The sequence below is a fragment of the Tachysurus vachellii genome, chromosome 2 (assembly GCF_030014155.1).
Source record: "Tachysurus vachellii isolate PV-2020 chromosome 2, HZAU_Pvac_v1, whole genome shotgun sequence".
NCBI lineage: Eukaryota > Metazoa > Chordata > Actinopteri > Siluriformes > Bagridae > Tachysurus > Tachysurus vachellii.
Window position 1 is genome coordinate 6,476,034 of NC_083461.1, and position 19,100 is coordinate 6,495,133.

The 19,100-nt window shown below is 39.5% G+C and overlaps 1 protein-coding gene across 1 annotated transcript; it reads left to right on the top strand.

Moving 5' to 3' along the window:
• Positions 1 to 8,843: 8,843 nt before the first annotated feature.
• LOC132859058 (E3 SUMO-protein ligase ZBED1-like) lies at positions 8,844 to 13,098 on the top strand. The gene is made up of 3 exons (XM_060889637.1): positions 8,844 to 8,990; positions 10,036 to 10,113; positions 10,966 to 13,098. Exons 1-3 carry the CDS (start codon positions 8,966 to 8,968, stop codon positions 12,351 to 12,353), a joined length of 1,491 nt encoding a protein of 496 aa, XP_060745620.1. The 5' UTR covers positions 8,844 to 8,965; the 3' UTR covers positions 12,354 to 13,098.
• Positions 13,099 to 19,100: the final 6,002 nt, after the last annotated feature.

Below are 19,100 nucleotides of genomic sequence, written 5' to 3' on the forward strand. Positions count from 1 at the left end.
GTGGGCAGCGACAGTGATACCTGGAGGGGCGTGATTGAGAGGAATGGCCCCCCCGACCTGAACCCGAGTGGTGTTCTGTTATTGGACTTCTGTGCTAGTCATAGTTTGTCCATAACGAACACCATGTTCAAGCATAAGGGTGTCCATCAGTACACATGGCATCAGGACACCCTAGGTTGGAAGTCGATGATCGACTTTGTGGTTGTTTCATCTGACCTCCGGCCATATGTCTTGGACACTCGGGTAAAGAGAGGGGCGGAGCTGTCAACTGATCACACCTGGTGGTGAGTTGGATCCGATGGCCGGGGAGGAAGTTGGACAGACTTGGCAGACCCAAACGTACTGTGAGGGTCCGCTGGGAACGTTTGGCAGAGTCTCCGGTCAGAGAGATCTTCAACTCCCACCTCCGCCGGAGCTTCAACCAGATCCCGAGGGAAGTTGGAGACATTGAGTCCGAGTGGACCATGTTCTCCACCTCTATTGTCGACGCGGCCGCGCGGAGCTGTGGCCGTAAGGTCTCCGGTGCCTGTCGTGGTGGCAATCCCCGAACCCGGTGGTGGACCCCGGAAGTAAGGGATGCCGTCAAGCTGAAGAACGAGTCCTATTGAGCCTGGTTGGCTCGGGGGACTCCGGAGGCAGCTGATAGGTACCGGAGGGCCAAGCGAGCTTCAGCCCGGGTGTTTGCAGAGGCAAAAACTCTGGTCTGGGAGGAGTTCGGTGAGGCCATGGAGAAGGACTATCGGTTGGCCTTGAAGAAATTCTGGCAAACCGCCCGGCGCCTCAGGAGGGGGAAGCAGTGCCCTGCTCACACTGTTTACAGTGGGAGTGGGAATCTGCTGACTTCGAATGGGGACATTCTTGGACGGTGGAAGGAGTACTTCGAGGATCTCCTCAACCCCACCGACATGTCTTCCACTGAGGAAGCAGAGGCAGAGGGCTCAGTTGAGGACTCATCGATCCCCCAAGCTGAGGTCACTGAGGTTGTTGAGAAGCTCCTCAGTGGCAAGGCACCGGGGGTGGATGAGATCCGCCCTGAGTACCTCAAGTCTCTGGATGTTGTGGGGCTGTCTTGGTTGACACGCCTCTGCAACATCATGTGGCGCCTGGGGACAGTGCCTCTGGACTGGCAGACTGGGGTGGTGGTCCCTCTGTTTAAGAAGGGGGACCGGAGGGTGTGTTCCAACTACAGGGGGATCACACTCCTCAGCCTCCCCGGAAAAGTCTATGCCAGGGTACTGGAGAGAAGAATTCGGCGTTTCGTCCCGGTCGTGGAACACTGGACCATCTCTATACCCTCACCAGGTTGCTGGAGGGTTCATGGGAGTTTGCCCAACCAGTCCACATGTGCTTTATGGATCTGGAGAAGGCATGCGACTGTGTCCCTCATGGTGATCTGTGGGGGGTGCTCTGGGAGTATGGGGTCCGGGGCCCTCTGCTAAGGGCTGTCCGGTCCATATATGACCGGAGCAGGAGTTTGGTTCGCATTGCCGGCAGTAAGTCAGACTTGTTCCCGGTGCATGTTGGACTCCGGCAAGGCTGCCCTTTGTCACCGGTCCTGTTCATTATTTACATGGACAGGATTTCTAGGCGCAGTCGGGGTCCGGAGGGAGTCCAGTTTGGGGACCACGAGATTTCGTCTCTGCTTTTTGAAGATGATGTTGTCCTGTTGGCTTCTTCAATTCAGGACCTTCAGCGTGCACTGGGACGGTTTGCAGCCGAGTGTGAAGCGGCGGGGATGAGAATCAGCACCTCCAAGTCCGAGGCCATGGTTCTCAGCCGGAAAAGGGTGGCTTGCCCCCTTCAGGTTGGTGGAAAGCTCCTGCCTCAAGTGGAGGAGTTTAAGTATCTTGGGGTCTTGTTCACGAGTGAGGGAAGGATGGAGCGGGAGATCGACAGGCGGATCGGTGTATCTTCTGCAGTGATGCGGTCGATATACCGGTCTGTTGTGGTAAAGAAAGAGCTGAGCCGCAAGGCGAAGCTCTCTATTTACCAGTCGATCTACGTTCCTACCCTCACCTATGGTCATGAGCTTTGGGTCATGACCGAAAGGACAAGATCCCGGATACAGGCGGCCGAAATGAGTTTCCTCCGCAGGGTGGCTGGCGCTCCCTTAGAGATAGGGTGAGGAGTTCGGTCACTCGGGAGGAGCTCAGAGTAGAGCCGCTGCTCCTCCACATCGAGAGGAGTCAGCTGAGGTGGCTCAGGCATCTGTTCCGGATGCCTCCTGGACGCCTCCCTGGGGAGGTGTTCCGGGCATGTCCAACCGGGAGGAGGCCCCGGGGAAGACCTAGGACACGCTGGAGGGACTATGTCTCTCGGCTGGCCTGGGAACGCCTCGGTATTCCCCCGGAGGAGCTGGAGGAAGTGTCTGGGGAGAGGGAAGTCTGGGTGTCCCTGCTCAGACTGCAGCCCCCGCGACCTGGCCCCGGATAAGCGGTAGAAGATGGATGGATGGATGGATGGATATATTAAAATATAGTATTTAAATATTTAGTTACATGTTTTAAGAGACGCATGTTGTTCGGATCTGTGGGACCCATATTCATAAACATCAATAGTTTTGAAAAACTTTGCTTCCTTGTAAATTTGTTGATTTTTCCCTCTCATAACTTGATTGATCTTTTTTTTTTATTACATTTTATTAAAAAACAACAAAAAACGAGTAGCTCTTTAATTAAAAAATGTGATGTAATAAAGGTAAAGGGCAAATATTACCCATATATGCTGATTATATTGCTTGTAACTGGGATGAAGTAAACATCTGTAGAGTATTTTAACATAAAATTTTTCATTGTGTTGAATTAAAAACCTAAAAATGCAGCGGGTCCAGCAGACCCACGAACACTGTCTGAGTAACAAAAATACGAACAACATACAAGGGTCAACTGCAGTTGATTTGACTGCATATATATCATTCTTGTTTTGTGTTGTTTTATTTTCTTTTATTTTCAGAAGAACATTTTGATTTAAAGAAACACCTTCTGGAGATGATTGTTACAGATCTGCAGACACCAACACTCGTTGAAGAACACGGATACCGCCGTTTCATGAACGCTCTAAATCCCAGTGCTTATCTTGCACTGAGTGCCTCTGAGATGTGAAAAGAACTGGTGAATATGTACGTTTCCACAAAGAGGAAAGTGATGGATGTAGTAAGAACCGCCATATACCCAGTGCTCTCTGCTGAACTGTGGATCTCAAGCAAAGAAGAATCCTATCTGACAGTAACATGTCACTTCATTGATAATAAGTGGAAACTGAAATCCTACACACTGGACACGGCTCAGCTACTCGGCGAACACACGCCAGAAAATGTTCATCGGCAGCTATGGAGAATTTCAGCAGAATGGGAGATCACAGAGAAAATTCAGGTGGTGGTCATTAATGTTGATGGAATGAAAAAGGTTTGTCGAAATTCAAACTGGACATACATACCATGCTTCAGCCACACTCTCAACAAAGTCATTGGAGATATCTGCTGAAGAAATGCCGCCATATTGTTCAGTTTTTCCACCAGGAAAATGAAGCATCATGGAGTGACCACTTGGCCCAGTCATCTTGTGTTGACCGGCTTTCGACACTAAACATGGTGGAAACGATCTGCAAGCAGTGGCCGAACTTTTCCCATCTCTCCAGTTACAAACAAGTAGATAATCTTTGGCTGAATGAAAATGAAAGGAAGTTGCTTGAAAATATAAAAAAGGCTCTTACTGTTGTTAAAGACGTGACATGGGAGATTGGGACACGTGGATATGTTCAAATCTCCAACATCATACCTCTGCTTGATAAGCTTCAGTTGAGCCTCCAAAGGCTAGGACAAGAAGACAACAGTGTAGCCTTGAGGCTCATTGAGAAATGTCATCACCACTTTGGAAACATCAACAAAAATGTATGGTTCACTGTTAGCACAGCACTGGACCCTAGATTCAAAAGCAGTGTACTGAAGACTGAAGAGGAAATAGTCAAAACAAAGATCCAAGAAGAAATGTGCAAACTGGCAAGTGCTGGGATGAGTAACGATTGCCAGAGAAACATTTCAGGCAAGGTGGATTATGAAGATTTATTCCTGCAGTATGCTATAGAAGGTGATGTCTCAGCAACTCACAGTCCTTTTCAATACTGGGAAACTATGAGCAAGTCTAATGACATGTTACATGACATGTCTAATGACTGCTATTCCAATAGAGCGGATGATACATGAGGACAAATCCCGGTTTCTTTTCAACAGGAGGAAATCCTTGGAGCTGAAAGATATCAACATGATGCTGTTTCTGAATGGTAATCAGCAAAAGATATGAATTATGGTGGTGTAGGAAACGCTGTTCTACTAGACTTTCTAAAAACTACACACTTTCCTGAACTATTTGAATTCTCTTATAACTTGTGGTAAATGTCATTCACGGCATTTAAAATCGAGCAACATTGTCATCTCTTGACATCTCTTGTCAAGCTCTGAAACACTGTGTAGAGAGATATAAATGTAACTGTATGAAGCAATACTGTACTGTCTGATCATGTAAGACAAATTAAATATAATTAACCATACTGTATGTGCTTCCTAAACATTCCATTCTAGAGTAAGACCCTGTTGCTACAAAGGATTTTCACTAGATTTTGGAGCATGGCTGTGGGGATTAATGAGCATTCAGCTTAAAGAGCATTAGTGAGATCATTTACATTTGCAGCATTTAGCTTACATTTTTATCTCATACTTTTATACACCTGAGCAATTAAGGGCCTTGCTCAGGGGCCCAGCAGTGGCAGCTTGGTGGACGTAGGAATCACTAGGCTGCCACATCCCACATCCCGGATCAGACACTATCATGACACAATCATGAGTCTGGGGTGCAGTCAGGGTTCTAGTCCATCACAAAGGTGTTCAATGGGGTTGAGGTCTCTCGTCATCTGACCTCCAAGCTTGGCAACCATTTCTTCATGGAGCTCATTTTAAGCATTGTAGCACTGTCATGTTGGTCCAGGTTTAAGCCTCTTAGTTATAATAAAGGAAAAATGTAATGCTACAGTATACAAAGCCATTCTAGAAAATTGTTTTTGGCAAGAACCACATACCTTTGTCCATACACTGTATAAAATCATAATCTGCCATACAAGAGTATTATTTAACCCTTTGATTACATCATTTGCTCCCTTTGGGGATCTCCAGTGGGTCAAAGTGATCCACAAAACACAGGGATTTATACCAGATATCAATAAATTTATATAATGAAACTTTTAATATGGTCTTTAATTCCCTGACAAACAATGCTGAAAATAAATCTCTTTAATCTTTGACGATTTTCATCAGCAATGAAAAGTCATCTATTTTTGTGCAATGGATTTATGTATGTTTGTCTTTTTTTGTAAAACTTACAGAAAGTGAAACAAGGTATTGTAACTTGCTTCCTAAAACTAAGGAATTTATTTAAAAAACCTGTGCTTTTGCATAGCAATGAGAAGTGTTTTGCGTGCACAGAACCCATGCAAATTAGGGTAAGACACGTTCAATGAGTTTAAATTTTAGCTTTCGTTCCAATGAGACAGCAGTAGAAAAATCAGTCTTCACACTATTGCTTAGCACGATAACTAAGGACAAGGACTTTTAATATGAATTATGTCATGTCATACATGTTATTTATATGAATTATGTCATTTTTTTATATTCTGTAGTGGGACTACTTTTTGAAAGTGATATTACACATCTGTGAAACTATATGCTATACAGAGTCGTGTGAGGAGGGATGATGAGTCACACCTCCTTTAGGTAAATACAAGACAAATGAGAAGATTTGTTAGTCTGACAAACCTAGATTTCAACAAAAGCGAAACCACAAAAAGCTCATACTAATACAGACATTGCTCATCTTCAGGGTAGAAACTACAAAACCTGTCAGTAACGAAAGTTTTATCCAATTTGTGGAACATGTCAAAGAAGAGAGGTGATTCTGTGGCATTTTGTTGTATACCTTTATACTGGTGAAGTTGACCCTGGGTCCCTCCTGGTGTATGACATTGCTGGCCTCATGTGGCCTGAGTGTGTAGGCAGTTTCTGGATGACAAAGGCATGGATGCCATTGACTGGCCCTTACATTCCCCACACCTGAAACCATTTGAGAAGCTCTGTGGTGTTATGTATGGATACTGTATGTAGCCGCCAAGCAGCACCTCAGACAGAAATCCTCCAGGACACAATCTGCCATTTCATCAGTAGCATGCAGATGTGGTCAGGAGTGCATACAGGCATGTGGGAGTCCTACACACTATTGACACGTTATTAAGTTTGATGATTTTGAATCCATCCCACAATGGGTTGATGATTTTGGTTTCCACTGACCATTCTTACATCATTTTGTTGTTTTTTTACACATTACACAATGTATATACAGTAAGTAAAGATTTTAATGAGTGTGATCTTAACGATCTATGATTTAAGTGTACCTTAATTTTTGTCATGTACTAGGCATTATGTAGTTCTAAAATATATGTAACAAATACAATGCAATCCCTAAAAGTACAGCATACATTCTCTGGCTAGGCACTGGAACTCTGAATAAAATAAAATGGAGGTTATGTAGAATCATGCATATATGCAGTAAATAATTTAAAAAAGCAAAGATTTTGATGTGTTCCTTGTAAACGGGGATTACTGTATGACTGCATAATAAACATGTTGATGTCGGTGCCCATGTTGATTTTTCAAGAAGAAGGAAGACATTGTAGAATACCTAACACAACCATGACTCACATTCGAATAGCAGGTTCATCTTGTTTTACAAATGTAATCATGGTCACGTTAAAGATGGTTCATGTTAATTGTCTTATTCATAAATTTTATATTACTGTCCTTTATTCATCCATTTATAAATGTTATATTACTGAAAAAAAAATCATTGTATAAGAGCTGCAGATTGAGGAAGCAGACAAACCAAAAATGGCAATTAGATAAGTAATTATCCACTGACACTGAAGACTCTGTCCATAAATACAGTGTATTTAATAAATAAATGTATCTTCACAGCAAACTCCACTATTTCAAAGTTTATATATTTCTTCTAAATATTTGTATTCATTATTGAAAAAAAATCTGATTATTATTTGCTGTTGATTATATGGGGAATTCTTGTATTATTTTGTTGGAATCCTATGTGTTCTATATATTGTATTGTTCAGTGTTTTCATGTGTTTATTTTGTTTAAATTGCGATGTGTGCGTTTGCTTTGATATAATTGCTACTAAACACTACTTTTTTGCATACTTTTTTGATTTGACCTTCATATTAACCATTACATAAACTATCCTTTGGTATCCTACAGCAAGTATATAGTATACTGTATATACAGATGGGTATAGATACACATATAGATACACTGCTCATCGATAATTTGTAAATTTAACCTATTAGTTTTTTCACCTCACACCTCCAGGGTTGGGGTTCAATTCCCGCCTCCACCTTGTGTGTGTGGAGTTTGCATGTTCTCCCCGTGCCTCGGGGGTTTCCTCCGGGTACTCCGGTTTCCTCCCCCGGTCCACAGACATGCATGGTATGTTGATTGGCATCTCTGGAATTGTTCGTAGTGAGTGATTGCGTGAGTGAATGAGAGTGTGTGTGTGTGTGTGCCCTGCGATGGGTTGGCACTCCATCCAGGGTGTATCCTGCCTTGATGCCCGATGACGCCTGAGATAGGCACAGGCTCCCCGTGACCCGAGGTAGTTCGGATAGGCGGTAGAAAATGAATGAATGAATGAATGAATGATGTCTTCTTAGGGCATTTTGAAGTCATTATTTGTGCTGTGGTTAAGGAATGTGAATCACTAATGCTCGTATCTGTATTGACTGTTAGGAACCTCCACATGATGGAGACATAAGTACAAATATAACATAGTGGTGTTAAGTTTAGTGTTGAAATTGTTGAAAAATGTTTATCTCAAGCAACAATTTAATTGCTTACAGTGTTTTGTTAACAATGCTTTGCTAGCATTTTGTGTTTTGCTCTAAGAGGAATCATGTAGCAGTTAGCATGTGGCTAGCTAACAACCATGAATTTTATATGTTTTGTTTAGTTAAAAGTATTATAATGATTTATTAAATATCTTTCTTTAATTCGATCTTTTGGGAAAGAAAAATCGTTTAAATGTGATTTCGAATTTGTTCTTGTAGTAAATAATGAAATAACATCTTTTATTAATATGCTTATAAAAACTTGGAGGACTTTTTATATTTTTTAAATCAACCATGATTCAAATCAGTATTGTCAACATGGCTTTTTGACAGATGTATAAAAGTCCACATTATATGATATGTCTTTAACACTAGATTTACTGCCTTTTTTATTTTCTGGAGCGGGTACCGAGGTGTGATTCCCCCCGTTTCACAGTTCTTCAGCTCAATTCCCCTCCTGCTTTTGTTGTGCAAACACACCCATCACCTATGAGGCCTGGCACATTTGCATTTGTTCACTCAGAGTAGCTCAGATCCAAGGCAGGCCAAACCTCTGTGTCTGACAGAAACCTTTGGTTTGTCAAACAAAAAAAAAAAAAAATATATATATATATATATAATTTGTTTTTAAATATAAATATTATTAGTGTGTATATAATTAAATATACACACTTTGTGTTATTTTGTGTAAAGCCTCCCAAATGCTCCCTGGGCGCCACAGCATAAATGGCTGCCCACTGCTCCGGGTGTGTTTACACAGTGTGTGTGTTCACTATACTTAGCTGTATGTCATGTCACTATTTGGAAAAGAACACGCCCAATGAGAAGAAAACCCACCCCCAAGAACAAGGTAATACTTTAGCTTCTACAAAAATAAAAGTGAAACTGCATCCAAGCTGCACAGGGGTGGAGTAGCAACAACGTAAAACAAGATCATTTCTAACTGGGACACAGAAACTCACACATTGTTCCTGAATAGAGACAACAAAGCCTGGGTATAATAAAAAGGCACTAAAAGCTCTGTGAAACATGGAAAAGAAGAGAAGTCATCCTGGTGAGTATCTAGGATTTCTATTTTTCTTTTTGAAAGTTTTGAACAAATGACTTAAAGCGATGTGATTTAAAAATGCATTATGTAATCAGGTTAATTAGGAAAATTTCATTAAAAAATCATAAATTTGTTGAAAAGCACTGAAACTCTGAACAAGTAAATGGAGTTAACTGAAGATTATGCAGAAAAATTATACTTTTGTGAACTCTATGCAATGTGGGATAGAAAATTTTACTAAGAAGCTGTTTGTAAGGGTATGACCTTCTGAATGTGCTGTTTTCTTTTTCCACAACAAATGCAAAAAAGTTTGTTTATTTTTTTATTTTTAATTTTTCAGTTCTATAGTATATTAACATTTATTATAGTTGTTATAACCTAGCAAAAATATGATGACGTTGAAGCCTAGTGTAATATGGTATTCGAATTTAAATCATGGTCATATCAGATATGTTACCATGTCTTCATACTTCTTGAAGACTTGAATAATTATATTTTGTATAATATAATAGTGAGAAACTATTTCTGTTATTTGAATTTGCTGAACGTACTGTTGTGTAAAAAACATATAGGCTGATTTATACATTTCATTTTATTGTTTTAATGATACATATTAGACAGATTTTCAAAATTATATTGTTTATAATAATATTCTAGGGGGCACGGTTGCTTAGTGGTTAGCACGTTGGCCTCACACCTCCAGGGTCGGGGTTCGATTCCCGCCTCCACCTTGTGTGTGTGGAGTTTGCATGTTCTCACCGTGCCTCGGGGGTTTCCTCTGGGTACTCCAGTTTCTTCCCCCGGTCCAAAGACATGCATGGTAGGTTGATTGGCATCTCTGGAAAATTGTCCCTAGTGTGTGATTGTGTGAGTGAATGAGAGTGTGTGTGTGTGCCCTGCGATGGGTTGGCACTCCGTCCAGGGTGTATCCTGCCTTGAAGCCCAATGACGCCTGAGATAGGCACAGGCTCCCCGTGACCCGAGGTAGTTCGGATAAGCGGTAGAAGATGAATGAATGAATGAATGAATAATAATATTCTTTTCCAAACAGAGAGGAGTCATCATCCGTACACAAACAAAAAGCGGTCGTTTAGACGTGTGTACAAAGACCACACCTTCACCAAAGCAGGTAACACATTTCCTCTGGAAGATAACTCTATGTGCTCATAGAAAGTTTGTGTACACATAAGTAATATGTGGCAGGAATTTAAGTTTTGTCATTAATGTACAAAAATATCAGACTTTTTCCAATAGTATTATTAATGTAAAGGATTTGTGGAAATTGTTTCAAACAGAAAGTGGTTGTAGACAATTACATGATCCTGATCGGAGAAAAAAGGAATATGAATTGAGACCCGATAAAGCTTTATCGGATAAACAACCAAATATCCGCCTAGCTGAGTCTTTGATAAATGTCAAGCACACAGTAAATGATATAAGATAAAATGCATTTATACTAAATATAAATACAATATACTAAAATATATTATTTAAATATTTTGTTACATGTTTTAAGAGACACATGAAGCTCATTTAACCCTTGTATGTTGTTCGGATCTGTGGGACCCATATTCATAAACATCAATAGTTTTGAAAAACTTTGCATCCTTGTAAATTTGACGATTTTTCCCTCTCATAACTTAATTAAATTTGATTTTCTTTTTTTTTTTTTTTTTTATTACATTTTATTAAAAAACAATTTTAATTAAAAAAATGTGATGTAATAAAGGTAAAGGGCAAATATTAACCATATATGCTGTTTATATTGCTTGTAACTGGGATGAAGTAAACATCTGTAGAGTATTTTAACATAAAATTTTTGATTGTGTTGAATTAAAAACCTAAAAATGCAGCGGGTCCAGCAGACCCACCAACACTGGCTGAGTAACAAAAATACGAACAACATACAAGGGTTAACTGCAGTTGATTTGACTGCATATATATCATTCTTGTTTTGTGTTTTATTTTCTTTTATTTTCAGGAGAACATTTTGATTTGAAGAAACACCTTCTGGAGATGATTGTTACAGATCTGCAGACACCAACACTCGTTGAAGAACACGGATACCGCCGTTTCATGAACGCTCTAAATCCCAGTGCTTATCCTGCACTGAGTGCCTCTGAGATGCGAAAAGAACTGGTGAATATGTACGGTTCCACAAAGAGGAAAGTGATGGATGCAGTAAGAACCGCCATATACCCAGTGCTCTCTGCTGAACTGTGGATCTCAAGCAAAGAAGAATCCTATCTGACAGTAACATGTCACTTCATTGATAATAAGTGGAAACTGAAATCCTACACACTGGACACGGCTCAGCTACTTGGCGAACACACGCCAGAAAATGTTCATCGGCAGCTATGGAGAATTTCAGCAGAATGGGAGATCACAGAGAAAATTCAGGTGGTGGTCATTAATGTTGATGGAATGAAAAAGGTTTGTCAAAATTCAAACTGGACATACATACCCTGCTTCAGCCACACTCTCAACAAAGTCATCCTAGAAGTTGTAGCTAGCCCTGATTGGAGATATCTGCTGAAGAAATGCCGCCATATTGTTCAGTTTTTCCACCAGAAAAATGAAGCATCATGGAGTGACCACTTGGCCCAGTCTTCTTGTGTTGACTGGCTTTCGACACTAAACATGGTGGAAACGATCTGCAAGCAGTGGCCGAACTTTTCCCAACTCTCCAGTTACAAACAAGAAGATAATCTTTGGCTGAATGGAAATGAAAGGAAGTTGCTTGAAAATATAACAAAGGCTCTTACTGTTGTTAAAGACGTGACATGGGAGATTGGGACACGTGGATATGTTCAAATCTCCAACATCATACCTCTGCTTGATAAGCTTCAGTTGAGCCTCCAAAGGCTAGGACAAGAAGACAACAGTGTAGCCTTGAGGCTCATTGAGAAATGTCATCACCACTTTGGAAACATCAACAAAAATGTATGGTTCACTGTTAGCACAGCACTGGACCCTAGATTCAAAAGCAGTGTACTGAAGACTGAAGAGGAAATAGTCAAAACAAAGATCCAAGAAGAACTGTGCAAACTGGCAAGTGCTGTGATGAGTAACGATTGCCAGAGAAACATTTCAGGCAAGGTGGATTATGAAGATTTATTCCTGCAGTATGCTATTGAAGGTGATGTCTCAGCAACTCACAGTCCTCTTCAATACTGGGAAGCTATGAGCAAGTCTAATGACATGTCCATGGTTGCACACAAATACCTCAGTGTGATCTCCACTGCTATTCCAATAGAGCGGATGATACATGAGGACAAATCCCGGTTTCTTTTCAACAGGAGGAAATCCTTGGAGCTGAAAGATATCAACATGATGCTGTTTCTGAATGGTAATCACCAAAAGATATGAATTATGGTGGTGTAGGAAACGCTGTTCTACTAGACTTTCTAAAAACTACACACTTTCCTGAACTATTTGAATTCTCTTATCACTTGTGGTAAATCTCATTCACGGCATTTAAAATCGAGCAACATTGTCATCTCTTCACTCAATTGAACATCAAAGGAGTTCTGTTTACATTAATAAGAAGACATTTGTCTTGTTATTAATGTTTCTAGAGTGTTCATGATGTGATCATGCAGGAGTATCATGGACATTTGGACATCTGGGAAGATAATTAAAACATGAAGTCGTAAGGCTTATGTCAAATCAAGATGTGAACACGTGATCCAACAACATGATCGCTACATTGTGTGAGGACACTTAGTCTGGATGGAACAACCAGTCCATTACAGGGCACCATGCAAACACATACACACACACACTCACACACAATATCACCAAACCACTGACCAGCATGTTTGTGTCATTTTTGTGGGAGAAAACCAGTGAACCCAAAGATATCCTGGATGAAGATGGAGAGAACATCTGAAACGCTGGACTGACAGTAACTCAAGCTGAGAGACCATGCCAATGCCAAAAAAGAAATGCTGTCTTTATTTAACTTCTGCTTTTTCAAACCTTCTGTGATTTTTACCTATTTATATAGAGTATGTAAAAAAAAAAAAAGCTCTGAAACACTGTGTAGAGAGATATAAATGTAACTGTATGAAGCAATACTGTACTGTCTGATCATGTAAGACAAATTAAATATAATTAACCATACTGTATGTGCTTCGTAAACATTCCATTCTAGAGTAAGACCCTGTTGCTACAAAGGATTTCCACTAGATTTTGGAGCATGGCTGTGGGGATTAATGAGCATTCAGCTTAAAGAGCATTAGTGAGATCATTTACATTTGCAGCATTTAGCTTACATTTTTATCTCATACTTTTATACACCTGAGCAATTAAGGGCCTTGCTCAGGGGCCCAGCAGTGGCAGCTTGGTGGACGTAGGAATCGAACTTACAACCTTCTGATTGGTAGCCCAACACCTTAACCACTAGGCTGCCACATCCCACATCCCAGATCAGACACTATCATGACACAATCATGAGTCTGGGGTGCAGTCAGGGTTCTAGTCTATCACAAAGGTGTTCAATGGGGTTGAGGTCACTCGTGTTCTTGACCTCCAAGCTTGGCAACCATTTCTTCATGGAGCTCATTTTTGAGCATTGTAGCACTGTCATGTTGGTCCAGGGTTTGAGCCTCTTAGTTATAATAAAGGAAAAATGTAATGCTACAGCATACAAAGCCATTCTAGAAAATTGTTTTTGGCAAGAACCACATACCTTTGTCCATACACTGTATAAAATCATAATCTGCCATACAAGAGTATTATTTAACCCTTTGATTACATCATTTGCTCCCTTTGGGGATCTCCAGTGGGTCAAAGTGATCCACAAAACACAGGGATTTATACCATCACAGATATCAATAAATTTATATAATGAAACTTTTAATATGGTCTTTAATTCCCTGACAAACAATGCTGAAAATAAATCTCTTTAATCTTTGACGATTTTCATCAGCAATGAAAAGTCATCTATTTTTGTGCAATGGATTTATGTATGTTTGTCTTTTTTTGTAAAACTTACAGAAAGTGAAACAAGGTATTGTAACTTGATTTCTAAAACTAAGGAATTTATTTAAAAAACCTGTGCTTTTGCATAGCAATGAGAAGTGTTTTGCGTGCACAGAACCCATGCAAATTAGGGTAAGACAAGTTCAATGAGTTTAAATTTTAGCTTTCGTTCCAATGAGACCGCAGTAGAAAAATCAGTCTTCACACTATTGCTTAGCACGATAACTAAGGACAAGGACTTTTAATATGAATTATGTCATGTCATACATGTTATTCATATGAATTATGTCATTCTTTTATATTCTGTAGTGGGACTACTTTTTGAAAGTGATATTACACATCTGTGAAACTATATGCTATTCAGAGTCGTGTGAGGAGGCATGTTGAGTCACACCTCCTTTAGGTAAATACAAGACAAATGAGAAGATTTATTAGTCTGACAAACCTAGATTTCAACAAAAGCGAAACCACAAAAAGCTCATACTAATACAGACATTGCTCATCTTCAGGGTAGAAACTACAAAACCTGTCAGTAACGAAAGTTTTATTCAATTTGTGGAACATGTCAAAGAAGAGAAGTGATTCTGTGGAGTTCTGTTGTATTCATTGATTTCTTTTTATAAAAATTATATCCCAAGGATTTAAACTAGTATAATTCAAACATGCATGACATAATGAAAAACTACATAGGATCAAAGAATTAACAATATGAAAATTCTTGTCATTAAAAAGCTGAAAATGAACTGATTAATCTTCCTGTTTTCCCTAATCTAATTATTTCTTAATAGTTTAACAACACTGTGCAAATAAATAAATAAATAAATAAATAAATACTCAATTATCACAGAATATCACCAAGGCAGTTAAACTTTAGGGATATCAGTCTGTCCAGTTCAGAAGAAAGTGAGATTGTAAATCAGTTTCAGCTGCTTTCGTATAAATGAAAGAATAAACAAAGAGGCAACAGCAAGAAAACCTCCAGAATGGGAATGGATTTGCATGTGTTTACAATTGCTCTCTCCTTATCCTCCCTGACTGATTTGTCTCCAGTTTTGTGTTTTTTTTAGCTTTATACTGGTGAAGTTGACCCTGGGTTCCTCCTGGTGTATGACATTGCTGGCCTCATGTGGCCAGAGTGTGTAGGCAGTTTCTGGATGACAAAGGCATGGATGCCATTGACTGGCCCTTACATTCCCCACACCTGAAACCATTTGAGAAGCTCTGTGGCGTTATGTATCAAAGGATATGTAGCTGCCAAGCAGCACCTCAGACAGAAATCCTCCAGGACACAATCTGCTATTGTATAGCATGCAGATGTGGTCAGGAGTGCATACAGGCATGTGGGAGTCCTACACACTATTGACACATTATTAAGTTTGACGATTTTGAATCCATCCCACAGTGGGTTGATGATTTTGGTTTCCACTGACCATTCTTACATCATTTTGTTGTTTTTTTACACATTACACAATGTATATACAGTAAGTAAAGATTTTAATGAGTGTGATCTTAACGATCTATGATTTAAGTGTACCTTAATTTATTTCATGTACTAGGCATTATGTAGTTCTAAAATATAACTGGTAAACTTTATGTAACAAATACAATGCAATCCCTAAAAGTACAACATACATTCTCTGGCTAGGCACTGGAACTCTGAATAAAATAAAATGGAGGTTATGTAGAATCATGCATATATGCAGTAAATAATTTAAAAAAGCAAAGATTTTGATGTGTTCCTTGTAAACGGGGATTACTGTATGACTGCATAATAAACATGTTGATGTCGGTGCCCATGTTGATTTTTCAAGAAGAAGGAAGACATTGTAGAATACCTAACACAGCCATGACTCACATTCGTCTAGCAGGTTCATCTTGTTTCACAAATGTAATCATGGTCACGTTAAAGATGGTTCATGTTATTTGTCTTATTCATAAATGTTATATTACTGTCCTTTATTCATCCATTCATAAATGTTATAATACTGAAAAAAAAAATCATTGTATAAGAGCTGCAGATTGAAGAAGCAGACAAACCAGAAATGGCAATTAGATAAGTAATTATCCACTGACACTGAAGATTCTGTCCATAAATACAGTGTATTTAAATAAATGTATCCTCACGGCAAACTCCACAATTTCAAAGTTTATAGATTTTTCTTCTAAATAAAGATTTTTTTGTATTATTGAAATAAATCTGATTATTTTTTGCTGTTGATTATATGGGGAATTCTTGTATTATTTTGTTGGAATCCTATGTGTTCAATATATTGTATTGTTCTGTGTTTTCATGTGTTTATTTTGTTTAAATTGCGATGTTTGCGTTTGCTTTGATATAATTGCTACTAAACACTACTTTTTTGCATACTTTTTTGATTTGACCTTCATATTAAAGATTACATAAACTATCCTTTGGTATCCTACAGCAAGTATATAGTATATATACAGATGGGTATAGAAACACATATAGATACACTGCTCATCGATAATTTGTAAATTTCTAACCTATTAGTTTTTTCACCTAAATAAATATAATTTTTTAAGTCTTCTTAGGGGGGCATGGTGTCTTAGTGGTTAGCACGTTTGCCTCACACCCCCAGGGTTGGGGGTTCGATTCCCGCCTCCGCCTTGTGTGTGTGGAGTTTGCATGTTCTCTCCGTGCCTCGGGGGTTTCCTCCGGGTACTCCGCTTTCCTCCTCTGGTCCAAAGAGGCATGGTAGGTTGATTGGCATCTCTGGAAAATTGTCCGTAGTGTGTGTGATTGTGTGAGTGAATGAGAGTGTGTGTGTGTGTGCCCTGCGATGGGTTGGCACTCCGTCCAGGGTGTATCCTGCCTTGATGCCCAATGACGCCTGAGATAGGCACAGGCTCCCCATGACCCGAGGTAGTTCGGATAAGCGGTAGAAAATGAATGATGTCTTCTTAGGGCATTTTGAAGTCATTGTTTGTGCTGTGGTTAAGGAATGTAAATCACTAATGCTTGTATCTGTATTGAATGTTAGAAACCTCCACATGCTGGAGAGATAAGTACAAATATAACATAGTGGTGTTAAGTTTAGTGTTGAAATTGTTGGAAAATGTTTATCTCAAGCAACAATTTAATTGCTTACAGAGTTTTGCTAACAAAGCTTTGCTAACAATAGCATTTTGTGTTTTGCTCTAAGAGGAATCATGTAGCAGTTAGCATGTGGCTAGCTAACATCCATGAATTTTATATGTTTCGTTTAGTTAAAAGTATTATAATGATTTATTAAATATCTTTCTTTAATTTGATCTTTTGGGAAAGCAAAATCGTTTAAATGTGATTTCGAATTTGTTCTTGTAGTAAATAATGAAATAACATCTTTAATTAATATGCTCATAAAAATTTGGAGGACTTTTTATATTTTTTAAATCAACCATGATTCAAATCAGCATTGTCAACATGGCTTTTTGACAGATATATAAAAGTCCACGTTATATGATATGTCTTTAACACTAGATTTACTGCCTTTTTTATTTTCTGGTGCGGGTACCAAGGTGTGATTCCCCCCGTTGAGATTTTCACAGTTCTTCAGCTCGATTCCCTGCTTTTGTTGTGCAAACACACCCATCACCTATGAGGCCTGGCACATTTGCATTTGTTCACTCAGAGTAGCTCAGATCCAAGGCAGGCCAAACCTCTGTGTCTGACATAGAAACCTTTGGTTTGTCAAAAAAAAAAAAAATAATAATATATATATATCATGCTAACGCTGTTGAAGGATTTATTTTGAATGCTGTTGAGTCTTCCATTGGGCCTGATGAACTGACTTGTTCTAATATTTTAGATGCTATTGCACCTTTTAAGTTAAAGTCATCCAGACAGAAAGGTTATTATTGGCTTGACGATAATGCTCGTTCTCTCAGGCGGGCATGTCGTCAAGCAGAGAGGAAATGGAAACAGGATTCGTTGACTGTGTCTCGTGAGTTTTTCAAAGATTGTTTGTTTAACTTTCAGAAAGCTGCAACATCAGCTAGGTCTAAGTATTTTTCAGACTTGATTAAGAAGCACTCTCATAGACCTAGAATTCTGTTTTCCACGATTAATTCAATAATAAATCCAGGTTGTCAGTTTCATGTGGAACCCTCAACTGAACTCTGTGAAAAATTTTTACTTTTTTTTTCAGATAAAGTGTTAGCTATTCGATCCTCTTTTACCATGCACTTATCAGCTCTGTCACTGTTTTCACTGGCAAGTCCGGCTTCCTTTTCTTGTTTTCAAACTGTTTCTTTGAGGGAACTCTGTGATCTGGTCAATAAGATGAAGAAAACTGTCACATGATCAATAATATTCTAGGGGGCACGGTTGCTTAGTGGTTAGCACGTTCGCCTCACACCTCCAGGGTCGGGGTTCGATTCCCGCCTCCACCTTGTGTGTGTGGAGTTTGCATGTTCTCCCCGTGCCTCTGGGGTTTCCTCTGGGTACTCCGGTTTCCTCCCCGGTCCAAAGACATGCATGGTAGGTTGATTGGCATCTCTGAAAAATTGTCCCTAGTGTGTGATTGTGTGAGTGAATGAGAGTGTGTGTGTGCCCTGCGATGGGTTGCCACTCCTTCCAGGGTGTATCCTGCCTTGATGCCCGATAACGCCTGAGATAGGCACAGGCTCCCCGTGACCCGAGGTAGTTCGGATAAGCGGTAGAAGATGAATGAATGAATAATAATATTCTTTTCCAAACAGAGAGGAGTCATCATCCGTACACAAACAAACAACTGTCTTTTAGACGTGTGTACAAAGACCACACCTTCACCAAAGCAGGTAACACATTTCCTCTGGAAGATAATAACTCTATGTGCTCATAGAAAGTTTGTGTTTTTGAAGTTTTTTCATTAATATACAAAAATATCAGACTTTTTCCAATAGTATTATTAATGAAAAGGATGTGTGGAAATTGTTTCAAACAGAAAGTGGTAGTACATGGTCCTGATTGGAGAAGAAAGGAATATGAATTCAGACCCGATAAAGCTTTATCGGATAAACAACCAAATATCCGCCTAGCTGAGTCTTTGCTAAATGTCAAGCACACAGTAAATGATATAAGATAAAATGCATTTATACTAAATATAAATACAATATATTAAAATACCCCTCCTTGAACCGCCACCTTAT